The 13,326-nt window shown below is 42.1% G+C and overlaps 1 protein-coding gene across 3 annotated transcripts in view; it reads right to left on the bottom strand.

Annotated features, from left to right (window-relative positions):
• The window catches only part of LOC134354564 (BTB/POZ domain-containing protein 7-like), a 176,273-nt gene that overhangs the window by 49,107 nt on the left and 113,840 nt on the right, over nt 1–13,326 (bottom strand). For all 3 annotated transcript variants that reach the window (XM_063063489.1, XM_063063491.1, XM_063063490.1), the window contains exon 6: nt 7,020–7,180. In XM_063063489.1, the coding sequence (XP_062919559.1) occupies nt 7,020–7,180 (161 nt within the window). The remainder of the gene's footprint in view (nt 1–7,019; nt 7,181–13,326) is intronic.

Genomic DNA, 13,326 nt, shown 5'->3' with positions numbered 1-13,326 from the left:
CCAGACAGCAGCAGAACTGAACCTGCATCACTTGTGCTGTAATAGTATATGGTACCATAGCACCCACAGGAAAGGACTCTGTGGGCAGGCCATATTTACATTTGGAAAGGTAAGGAGTTACTAGGGAAAATCAGAATGACTTTTTGGGAGATTATGTCTTACTTAAGTTTATATTTTGAGAATGTGACTGAAAAGATTGACGAGGGCAGTGGTGTAGACATTGCCCACAGGATGTTAGCAAGACCTTTGTCAAACTTCTGTGGGCAAGCTCATCTGTAAGGATTGAGGGTGACAATGCAAAATGGAATCAAAGTTGACTTGCTGTTAGGAGCGGGGGGGGGAAGGGGGGGTCTACAATGATGGTCTGCCGGTGACTAGTGATGTTCCACAGGGGTCGCTGTTGGGACTGCTGCTTTTCAAGTTATATGTCAATGGATTTGGATAATGGAATTGATGACTTTGAGGCCAAATTTTGAGTATGATACACAGATAGATGGATGGGCAGATAGTGTTGAGGAAGTAGGGAGTTTGTAAAAGGACTTACTGTATATTAAAAGAATGGGCAAAGAAGTGGCAGATGAAATACAGTGTAGGGGAGTGCATGGTCATGCACTTTAGGAAGGAATATAGGTGTAGACTATTTTCTGAACGGGGAAAAAATTCAAAAATCAGAGATGCAAAGGGACTTGGGAGTCCTCATGCAGAATTCCCTAAAGGTTAACTTGAAGGTTGAGTTGGCGGTATCCTCCTCGCTGATGATCAACACTGGCGCATCTCAGGGGTGTGTGCTTAGCCCACTGCTCTACTCTCTGTATACACATGACTGTGTGGCTAGGCACAGCTCAAATACCATCTATATAAATTTGGGGATGATACAACCATTGTCGGTAGAATCTCAGGTGGTGACAAGAGGGCGTACAGGAGTGAGATATGCCAACTAGTGGAGTGGTGTCGTAGCAACAACCTGGCACTCAACGTCAGTAAGATGAAAGAGCTGACTGTGGACTTCCGGAAGGGTAAGGTGAAGGAACACATACCAATCCTCATAGAGGAAGAGGAGAGAGTGAGCAGTTTCAGGTTCCTGGGTGTCAAGATCTCTGAGGATCGTGTGCTTCTTGGAGCACAACATCAAGTACATGTTAAACAAATACACGCACAGGCGTCTTCGCTCTGTGGGCCACTTCTTCAGAACAAAGACCAACATCGTTGAACTCGAGAGATAGCCATGACGACTAGCCTACAAAGTACCCAGGACATCTTCAAGGAGCGGTGTGTCAGAAAGGCAGCGTCCATTATTAAGGACCTCCAGCATCCAGGACATGCTCTTTTCTCACAGTTATCATCAGGTAGTGGTAGTGGGTACAGAAGTCTGAAGGCACACACTCAGCAATTCAGAAACAGTTTCTTCCCTAAATGGACATTGAATCTTTGAACACTACCTCACTTTTTTTAACATACAGAATTTCTGTTTTTGTACGTTTTTTAAAATCTATTCCAATATGATTTACTTGTTTATTTATTATTATTTTTTCTCTCTCTGCTAGATTTTGTATTGCATTGAATTACTGCTGCTAAGTTAACAAATTTCACATCACATACCGGTGATAATAAACATGATTCTGATTCTGAAGGAAGGCAAATGCAATGTCAGCACTCATTTCGAGAAGACTGAATATAAAAGCAAGGATTTAATGCTGAGGCTTTATAAGGCATTGGTCAGTCTGCACTTAGGAGTATTGTGAGCAGTTTTGGCCCACTTAGAAAAGATGTACTGAAGATATCCACAAGAATGATTTCAAGAAGTTTAAGAGAAGTGTTGATAACTTTGGGCCTGTACTTGCAGGTGTTTAGAAGAATGAAGCCTATCAAATATTTAAAGGCCTAGATGGAGTGGACATGAAGAGGATGCTTCCTATAGTAGGGGAGTCTAGGACCAGATGCCACAGCCTCAGAACAGAAATACATCCCTTCAGAACATAGATGAGGAGGAATTCCTTGAGCCAGAAGGTAGAGAATCTGTGGAATTCATTGCCACAGACAGCAGTTGAGACCAAGTCATTTGGTATATTTTAAAGCAGAGGTTGATAGACTCATGTTCAGTAAGGGCATCAAAGATAATGGGGAGTAGACAGGAGAATGAGGTTGAGGGTGATAATATATCAGCCATGATAGAAAGACGGAACAGATTCAATGGGTTGAATGGCCTAATTATGCTACTATGTATTATGGTCACCTCATACTTCACCCTCTCAATTTCCTGTTGACTGCAATGCCAGTAAGGGTAACAGGGACTAAGTTTACAACTTCACTAGGGTGGGATTAATGAAATCTGACGGTGGCCATCACCAGTGAAAAGATTAGGGAGGTTCAGAATCGTACTATCACTCCTGTAACCTATTTCCTTGACCTGGCAATCGGCAACATGTCTCACCCTGTTGATCTGCAAAGCCACACATCACGATGGTGATCTTCTGAGGCAGAGTAGGGCTAAGTTGAGGAATGTCCATGTACTTTTCTTCACCACCTTGCATAAATCAAGCCCACCAGTACCATACTGCAAAAGATCAAGCCTGATGCAACCATTCTCCACTTATCGTATTTTTCTGTAGAGTCATAAAGAAGAACAGCACAGAAAAAAGGCCCTTTGGCCCAAATTGTCTGTGCCAAACTGTTTAAACTGCCTACTCCCATCGACCTGCACTGGGACCATAGCCCTCCATACTCCTACCATCCACATACCTATCCAAACTTAAATGTTGAAATTGAGCTTGCATGCATCACTTGTGCTGGCAAGTTATTCCACGCTCTCACATCCCTCTTAAACTTTTCACCTTTCACCCTTAACCCATGACTTTTGATTGCACTCCCACCCAAATTCAGTGGAAAAATCCTGCTTGCATTTACTCTATTCTGTACCGCTCATAATTTTGTTATACCTCAATCAAATCTCCCCCTTGGTCTCCTATCTCTAGGACAGCGGTTCCCAGCCTGGGGTCCAAAGACTATGGTTAGGATCCATGGCATAAAAAAGGTTGGGAACTCCTGCTCTAGGTAATGAAGTACTATGATTAGGAACATAAAAGGCACAAACTCTCCTTTCTAGACAAACACAAAAGGTTCTGAAACCAGAGCAAAATGCTGGAGGAACTCAGCAGGAATCTATGGAAGGGAATGAATAATCAACTTTTCTGCTGAAACCCTTCATTAGGACTGGGAAGAAAGGGGGAAGAAGGCAGAGTAAGAGGGGAAGTTCTTCTTTACCTCCCCCACCACCTTATTCTGGCTACCCACTTCCTTTCCAATCCGATGAAGGGGCTTGAACCAAAACATTAGCTATTTATCCCTTACAGAGATACCTACTGAGTTCATCCAGCATTTTGTGTGTGCTGCTTGGAGCAATTATCAGTTTGGACTCCGGAGTCGCCCATGGACCTCTTCTACAGTGCCAGATGACATCAGCAGATGTGGCTAAAAGCATGCTTCTGAAAGATCCTGGACAAAGTCTTCAATGATTTAGACAACTGCTGTTTATTCAAACACATGATCAGTGAATCAGGAGTTAGTACAACAATAATTAACACAACAGGACAACCCAACTCGTAATTAATAGAGCTGAAGAGAATATACCAATGGTTACTCCACACCCTAAAAAAGCTAGCTATATACGTAATGGATTTGAGAATATAGGGCAGCACAATAGCACATAGGTTGGTGGTCAGCCTAACTCTATTGCAGTGCCTGTGACCTCCGTTCAATTTTCAACATTGATTGCAAGGAGTTTGTACATTCTCCCCATGATTGCATGGGTTTCCTCTGGGTGCTCCAATTTCCTTCCATATTCCAAAGACATATGGGTTAGTAGATTCATTTGTTACATACGTGTAAGTGGGCGGCATGGGTCGTTGGGCCAGAATAAGACCATACAATATAGGAGCAGAATTAGGCTATTTGGCCCATCAAGTCTTCTCCGCCATTTCATCATGGCTGATCCATTTCCCTGTCAGTCCCAATCTCCTGCCTCCTCCTCGTATCCCTTCATGCCCTGACTAATCAAGAAACTATCAACCTCTGCCTTAAATATACTCAATGACTTGGCCTCCATAGCCACCTGTGGTGATGAATTCCACAGATTCACCACTTTGATAAATTCTTCCTCATTTCCGTTCCAGAAGGACACTCCTGTATTGTGAGGCTGTGTACTCTGGTCCTAGACTCCCCCACCATAGGGAACATCCTCCCCACCAAATGGCCAGTTACCTGCATTGCTAGAACACTGGAGAAGAGTATCAGAGATGAAAGACTTACAGTATACGGTAAGGAAAATTGGAGTTGGTGGACAAGTTCAAAGTCAAGTAACTAAATGAACAGTAAACCCAGTGGCGGGGTGGAGATACATCTCTTCCAGAGGAGGTGTAAGGCGCTCTTTTCCTCCAATAGACTGCAGGTCACCCTTGAGCAAGGTGCAGCACCTGCTTAGCCCACCCCCCCCAACCACCCAGATCAGGCTCACGTGAAGCCATGGGAGCAGGTAGTAGATGGTCATATGAGCAGCCGATGCATATCGCAAGTCCCGGTTATGTGACCACTGATGTCAGGGAGACAATCTCTGAAGAGTATTGATAATGGCTGTGAGTCACCCATCTCGTAAAGACACTGCCCAGAAGAAGGCTATGGCAAACCACTTCCACTTGGAAAAACTTGCCAAGAATAATCATGGTCACAGAAAGACCATGATCGCCCTAGTCATATGACATGGCACGTAATAATGATGGTTAAATAGATAAGATTATTTCCATCTAGGCAAGGTTCAGTTACCATTTACTGTACATTAAATGGGGTACATCAGAACCAGAGGTTGAGTCAGAGTCACATCAGCACAGAACCAGCTCCTTCAGGCCCACTTAGTCCATGTCAGCCTACTTCCAGCTACCTGCTCTTGGAATTCCCTTTCACCTTGTCTGGAAGAGCAAGTCATGTCCTCTTTTAACCCTCCTAATTTCTCCCTTAAGTGTTCTCTTATATTTCTTAGACTCCTCAAACACCACATTTGATCCAAACTGCTTATACGTGATATGAGGCTCTTTCTTTTTCTTTACCAGAGCTTCAATATTCACTCAATAACCAAGGTTCCCCAAACCTGCTGGCTTGGTTTTTATTCTAAGACTCCGTACCCTTAATATTTCCACTTTTGAAGGTTCCCATTTATCAAGCGCCCCTTTGCCAGAAAACAGCCATTCACACCTGGCAGATCCTTTCTGATGCCATCCAAACTGGCCTTCCTCCAGTTTACAACACAAGATCCCATCCCATCCTATACCTCTCCTTAATTATCTTGAAACTAATGGAATTATGATCACTAGATCCAAAGTGTTCCCTATACACATTTCTGTCACTGTCCTGTCTCGTTCCCCGAGAGGAGACCCAGTATCGCACTCTCTCTAGTTGGGATCTCCAGGTATAGATTAAGGAAACCTTTCTGAATGCATTTAACAAACACTATCCCACCCAGTCCTATTACAGTAGGGAAGTCCCAGTCAATGTGGAAAGTTAAAGCCACCTACTACCATAACTTTATATTTCCTGGCAAGTGCTGGCTATCTTTTTGCAAATTTGCTCCTTCAAATCCCACTGACTATTGACTAGGCATAGGAAGAAAGTTTGTATGGCTTGGTTAGCATTCTATGAGAGTGTATGATAAAGATGGGGGAGGGGCACATTCAATGAACTGGCTCCTGGCTACGGCTGTGGACTCACTTTCAGGACCTCTGCAGCTCATGTTCCATGTTTTACTTGCTTACTTTTTTATCGTTTGCACGATTTGTTCTTTTTTCGCACATTGGATGTTTGATAGTATTAGTTGAATTGAGTTTTTTTTTAATAGATTCTATTGTGTTTCTTGGTTTTGTGGCTGCCTGCACGAAGATGAATCTCAAGGTTGAATATGGTATACATACTTTGATAATAAATATACTTTGAATATGAAATATTAATACTTGCAAAGACCAGTTGAGCCAATGAACATGCACAGGCTGAATCAGGGCGGCTTAGGCCAGGAACAAGAGCAGGAAATGAGCCAAAGTTTGCCCATGGCTGGAGTGGAATTGGAGGCGGGTCGATGTGGCAGAACCAAGTCATGGCTTGGGCCCGAGCGAGAAAAGACCAGAGGTCTGATCGATTTAAGCACCAGGCTGAATTATGATCACTAGATCCAAGATGGGGTAGCACTGTAGCATCGTGGTTAGCGCAATGCTTCATGGTACAGGTGATCCGGGTTCAATTAATGTCATTGTCTGTAAGGAGTTTGTACATCCACCCCGTGACCGCGTGGGTTTCCTCCGGGTGCTCCGGTTTCTTCCCACAGTCCAAAGATTTACTGGTTGGTAGGTTAGTTGGTCACTGTAAATTGTCCAATGATTAGGCTACAATTAAACTGGGGGTTGTTGGGTGGTGTGGTTCGAAGGGCCAGAGGGCCTATTCTGTTTTGCATCTCAGTGAATTAATTAAGGAATCAATGAATAAATCAATACATAAATAGATACATACATATGTAGAATGAATTGGAAAGGTCAGGTATGAGCTGAATCAAGCCGGTGGGCCCGGGTTCAGGAGAGTATCGAAGTGTCAGGGCCTGGGTCTGTGAACAAAGAATGATCCATGGTTTGGATGATTTAAGTGCCAGGCCAGATTGGAAAGGCCGGAGACGAGGGACAGACTGGTGTTCAGCTCACTGCTCCATGAGGTTTACTCATCTCTGTGCTGAACTGAAGCTGCAGCCTGCAGGTAAGCCTCCTCAATCAGCTGCTGGCTTTGTGTCAGTTAACTCACTTCTGTGAACTTCATTTCTGAATGCTATTTTCTTACCTCGATTGTTTGCAGGATTTGTTTTTTTTGATGGATTCTATTGGGTTTGTTTACTCACTGCCTGTAAGGGGATGACTCGCAAGGCTGTATATGGTATGCATACTTTGATAATAAATGTACTTTGAATTTTAAATTGTGGTCTAGGTAAGGTCACTTACTGCATCAGACAGGGCCTCGCTCTTCGCTGGAAGGACATGAGCAATGCGAATGTGTGGCACCAGGTCGCAGACGATCTCGCGGAGCTGCGCACAGTCCAAATCACGTTTCTTCACTCCACGTTTGTTAACACTGTGTGCTGTCCCATTCAACAAATTGGGCTCTGGGTAAATAAGAAAACACAACCTTAGTTACAAAACAGTTTTGCTATTTCTCCAACTGAGGTGCTTTTCTGACCAAGACACCAATTGAAACAAAGCAGAACCACACATACTATATTCTTTTCTTCCCTCTTTGCCTCACATTTGACATCCTTTTACAACCCAGCTACCTGGATTAGAGAGTACGGCTTATAAGAAAAGGTTGAGTGAGCTAGGGCTTTTGTCTTTGGATGAGAGGCGACTTGATTGTTATGTACAAGATGACAAGAGGGATGGACAGAGTGGATACCCAGAGACCTCTTTCCCCAGAGCAGAAAAGGCCAACACAAAGGGGCAGTTTGGATGTGTTGCTTTAGATTTCCAGCATCTGCAGACTTTGTGTTTAAAATTTTATGTTGTTTAGAGGCAAGGATTGGGGGGTGGTGGGGATGTCAGAGGTAGGTGTTCTTTTTCACACACAGGAAGAGGTGGATGTGTGAAATGCCCTGGGATGGTGGTGATGGCAGGTACATTAGGGACATTTATAAGACTCTTAGATAGGCACATGGATGATAGAAAAATGGAGTGCCATGCAGGAGGCAAGGGTCAGAATAATCCTGAAACAGGTTAAAAGGCTAGCACAAAATAATGGTCTGAAAAGCCTGTACTGCATGTACTGTTCTGTGTTTCACTGACAGTGGAGTGACAAAGTGATATCACTTAATTCCAATGGTGGTAAAGAGAACATTTCCTGTACAAGCTCAGGATTCAAGGTTGCTTAATGTCATTTTCAGTACACATGTGTAAAGGAGAACAAAATAATTGTTACTCTAGTTCTGCTTCAGCACAAAAAATACAATAAGATAAACCATATAACAATTACTGCACAGAAACTGGCCATGTCGGCCCTTCTAGTCTGTGCCAAACGCTCACTCTCACCTAGTCCCACCGACCTGCACTCAGCCCATAACCCTCCATTCCTTTCCTGTCCATATAGCTGTCCAATTTAACTTTAAGTGATAATATCGAACCTGCCTCAACCACTTCTGCTAGAAACTTGTTCCACACAGCTACCACTCTCTGAGTAAAGAAGTTCCCCCTCATGTTACCCCTAAACTTTTGCCCTTTAACTCTCAACTCATGTCGTTTTGTTTGAATCTCCCCTACTCTCAATGGAAAAAGCCTATCCACGTCAACTCTATCTATCCCCCTCATAATTTTAAATACCTTTATCAAGTCCCCCTTCAACCTTCTACGCTCCAAAGAATAAAGACCCAACTTGTTCAACCTTTCTCTGTAACTTAGGTGATGAAACCCAGGTAATATTCTAGTAAATCTTCTCTGTACTCTCTCTATTTTGTTGACATCTTTCCTATAATTCGATGACCAGAACTATACACAATACTCCAAATTTGGCCTCACCAATGCCTTGTACAATTCTAACATTACATCCCAACTCCTATGCGCAATGCTCTGATTTATAAAGGCCAGCATACAAAAAGCTTTCTTCACCACCCTATCCACACGTGATTCCACCTTCAGGGAACTATGCACCATTATTCCGAGATCCCTCTGTTCTACTGCATTCTTCAATGCCCTACCATTTACCATGTATATCCTATTTTGATTAGTCCTACCAAAATGTAGCACCTCACATTTATCAGCATTAAACTCCATCTGCCATCTTTCAGCCCACTCTTCTAACTGGCCTAAATCTCTCTGCAAGCTTTGAAAACCTACTTCATTATCCACAACTCCACCTATCTTAGTATCATCTGCATACTTACTAATCCAATTTACCACCGCATCATCCAGATCATTAATGTATATGACAAACAACATTGGACCCAGTACAGATCCCTGAGGTACACCACTCGTCACCGGCCTCCAATCTGACAAATAGTTATCCACCACTACTCTCTGGCGTCTCCCATCTAGCCACTGCTGAATCCATTTTACTACTTCAATATTAATACCTAATGATTGAACCTTCCTAACTAACCTTCCGTGTGGAACCTTGTCAAAAGCCTTACTGAAGTCCATATAGACAACATCCACCACTTTACCCTCGTCAACTTTCCTAGTAACTTCTTCAAAAAATTCAATAAGATTTGTCAAACATGACTTTCCACACACAAATCCATGTTGACTGTTCCTAATCAGACCCTGTCCATCCAGATACTTATATATGCTATCTCTAAGAATACTTTCCATGAATTTACCCACCACTGACGTCAAACTCACAGGCCGATAATTCCTAGGTTTACTCTTAGAACCCTTTTTAAACAATGGAACAACATCAGCCAATCCTCCGGCACCATCCCTGTTTCTAATGACATTTGAAATATTTCTACAAGAAGGATCAGAGCCCTCTCTATTTCCTGAGGAGACTGAGGTCCTTTAACATCTGTCGGGCGAAGCTGAGAATGTTTTACGAGTCTGTGGTGGCCAGTGCGATCATATTTGCTGTTGTGAGCTGGGGCAGCAGGCTGAGGGTAGTAGACATCAACAGAATCAACAAACTCATTCGTAACGCCAGTGATGTTGTGGGGATGGAACTGGACTCTCTGACGGTGGTGTCTGAAAAGAGGATGCTGTCCAAGTTTCATGCCATCTTGGACAATGTCTCCAATCCACTAGATAATGTACTAATTGGGCACAGGAGTACATTCAGCCAGAGACTCATTCCACCGAGGTGCAACACTGAGCATCATAGGAAGTCATTCCTGCCTGTGGCCATCAAACTTTACAGCTCCTCCCTTGGAGGGTCAGACACCCTGAGCCTGTAGGCTGGTCCTGGACTTATTTCCTGGCATAATTTACATATTACTATTTAATTATTTATGGTTTTATATTGCTATATTTATACTCTATTCTTGGTTGGTGCAACTGTAACAAAAACTAATTTCCCTCGGGATCAATAAAGTATGACTATGACTATACTTCTGTCAGAGCCCCTGTTATTTTCACACTAACTTTCCTCAAGGTCCTAGGGAATATCCTATCAGGACCCAGAGACTTATCCACTTTTATATTCCTTAAAAGCGCCAATACGTCCTCTTCTTTAATCATCATAGTTTCCATAACTTCCCTATCTGTTTCCCTTACCTTACACAATTCAATATCCTTCTCCTTAGTGAATACCGAAGAAAAGAAATTGTTTAAAATTTCCCCCATCTCTTTTGGCTCCACACATAGCTGTCCACTCTGATTCTCTAAGTGACCAATTTTATCCCTCACTATCCTTTTGCTATTAACATAACTGTAGAAACCCTTTGGATTTATTTTCACCTTACTTCCCAAAGTAACCTCGTATCTTCTTTTAGCTTTTCTAATTTCTTTCTTGATTCTTTTTACATTCTTTATATTCCTCGAGCACCTCATTTACTCCATGCTGCCTATATTTATTGTAGATCTCTCTCTTTTTCCGAACCAAGTTTCCAATATCCCTTGAAAACCATGGCTCTCTCAAACTTTTAACCTTTCCTTTCAACCTAACAGGAACATAAAGATTCTGTACCCTCAAAATTTCACCTTTAAATGACCTCCATTTCTCTATTACATCCTTCCCATAAAACAAATTGTTCCAATCCACTCCTTCTAACTCCTTTCGCATCTCCTTAAAGTTAGCCTTTCTCCAATCAAAAATCTCAACCCTGGGTCCATTTATATATAAAGAACATAATAATAAAAAACACAACAAATATAAATGGACAATATAGTTTATATACATAGTTTACTTGTATGTCCATAAGGTGATGCTAGGTATAGGAATATATGCATATAAGATGACTGACAGGAAATGATAAAGTAGTGGTGATTGGGGGTGTGGAGGGGTGGGTTAGTGGGTGGAGCTGTTAATCAGCCTTACTGCTTGGGTAAAGTAACTGTTCTGAGTCTGGTGGTCCTGGTGTGGATGCTATGTCGCATCCTCTCTGATGGGGGTGGGACAAACAGTGCTTGAACAGGGTGGGTGGGATCCTTCATGACGTTGCTGGCCCTTTTTCCAGCATTTTTCTATACATATGCCCTTGATGGTAGGTAGTCCCAAGTTCCCAGCATTTGAAGTTTTAATGGGATTTTGGAGTGGGGGCAGGACGGAAAGATAGGTGGTGGAGGAAGTGTAGAACGTAAACAATCTGGCAGTGAGAGGAAGGCTAGATAAGAGTCAGCGTGTGGATTAACATATAACAGTACAGTCCAGTTGTACTGGGATTTCACAGCTACCAAATGAGCTTTCAAATTTGTTGTACTAATTATTAAAAAAATGTAATTTTAAGTAGTTTACGGTGCAGTGGCCTCTCTTTCATATGCATCATTGGATAACAATCTTGCTATGAGATAAGTAAGGTTCACAATGAGGAAGTCGATGGTCCACTGAGGAATCAGAATCAGGTTTAACATTACCAGCAGGTGTTGTGAAATTTGTTAACGCTGCAGCAGTACAGTGCAATACATGATCATAGAGAGGAAAAGAAAATAGTAGTTTTATATATATATGAACACTACCATACTTTTTTAATTTCCAATTTTTTTTGCACTGATTTTTACTTTATTTAATATATATTAATAAGCAGTATATATAAATAAAGTAAATAAGCAGCACAAAAAAATTGGAAATTAAAAAAAAGTAGTGAGGTAGTGTCCATTCAGAAATCAGATGGGAGAGAGGAAGAAGCTGTTCCTGAATCATTGAGTGTGTGTCTTCAGCTTCCAAACATCCTTCCTGATGGTAGCAATGAGAAGAGGGAACGTCCTGGGTGATGAGGGTCCTTAATGATGGACACCACTTTCCTGAGGCATCACTCCTTGAAGACATCCTGGATACTGCAGAGGCTAATGCCCATAACGGAGCTGGTTAGTTTTACAAAATCTAAAAGCAGAAGCTCCGTCCCTCAACCAATCTAATACACTCTGTACTGGAAGTATGGCATCATAGAATGCAGACATTACTGAAGAGGAACAATTTCAAAAGGCCAAACCCTATTCCCCTACTGGATCTCTGAAGAGTATTGATAATGGCTGGGGTTACTCGTCCTGCAAAGACACTGCCCAGAAGAAGGCAATGGCAAATCACTTCTGTAGGCAAATTTGCCAGGAATAATTGTGGTCATGGGACCATGATCACCTACGTCATACGATATGGTACATAATAAGGTATCAGAATCAGGTTTAATATCACCAGCAAACGGCATGGAACTTGAATGACAATACATTAAATACAAGCAGCTCCTGTCAGCAAGCTTGAAGGCAAAGAAAAGTCCAAAACAGATGGTTTCAGTTCAAAGTCCCCAATTCAATGTCAATAGCTCTGCACATTTCTTTGGTAGGTTCTTTTCCATTTGGTTATATGGATCCAGAGGAGTTCAATGTTGTATTACCACAAACCACAACCTCATCAACCTTCTCATCTCGCCACTAAAGAATACTACTACAAAAGAGGGCAGCCATTCAATCAACCCGAGATGCACGATTGTAAATCTTTGTTTTGTTTCTCAGCATGATTTCGGTTCTGTCATGTCACAATTCTCTCAATGCTTTGATAACTTTGTAAAAGGCAGGACTTCCCGGCATTTGATTTTGCTTTTTGGAAATGAGACCCCTGAACTGTTTTGCTCTGCTTTTACGACTTAATGACTGGAAACTCAGAGAGAGTCCTAATGAAGGTGCCCAGGCCCGAACTTTGACTGTTTATTCCTCTCTAGATGCCTGACTTGCCATGTTTCTCCAGCATTTTGTGTGTGTTACTCTGGATTTCCAGTATCTGCAGCATGTTTAAAAATGAGGTGGATCCTGTAAATCAGATATAAAACTCAGCAGTCAGGCAGCATCTACCCGACTGCTGAGTACTTCCACCATATATTTTTTGAACACTTAAAGCAATGTGCCTTCAAACAGAACAGTACAGCACAGGAGCACACTTGTCAGCCCATAATCTCTGTGCTGATCATGATGCCAAATGAAATACAGTGGATTCTGGTCAATTGGGACACATCGGGATCAGTATATTTTGCTCAATTAGCTGAAGTTTCATGGAAATACTTAAAAGTTATAAAGAGACAAACTACCACTTAACTGGGTAACAAATTATGTATTTAAATGAAATACAGAATAAATTAGAACACAATCAATTATACTACAGTACTATAAAATTGCCTCATTCTTGTGA

Source organism: Mobula hypostoma, chromosome 12 (genome assembly GCF_963921235.1).
Source record: "Mobula hypostoma chromosome 12, sMobHyp1.1, whole genome shotgun sequence".
Taxonomy (NCBI): Eukaryota; Metazoa; Chordata; class Chondrichthyes; order Myliobatiformes; family Myliobatidae; genus Mobula; species Mobula hypostoma.
The sequence above is the reverse complement of the archived record's forward strand: the minus strand, read 5'-3'. Positions and strand labels throughout refer to the sequence as shown.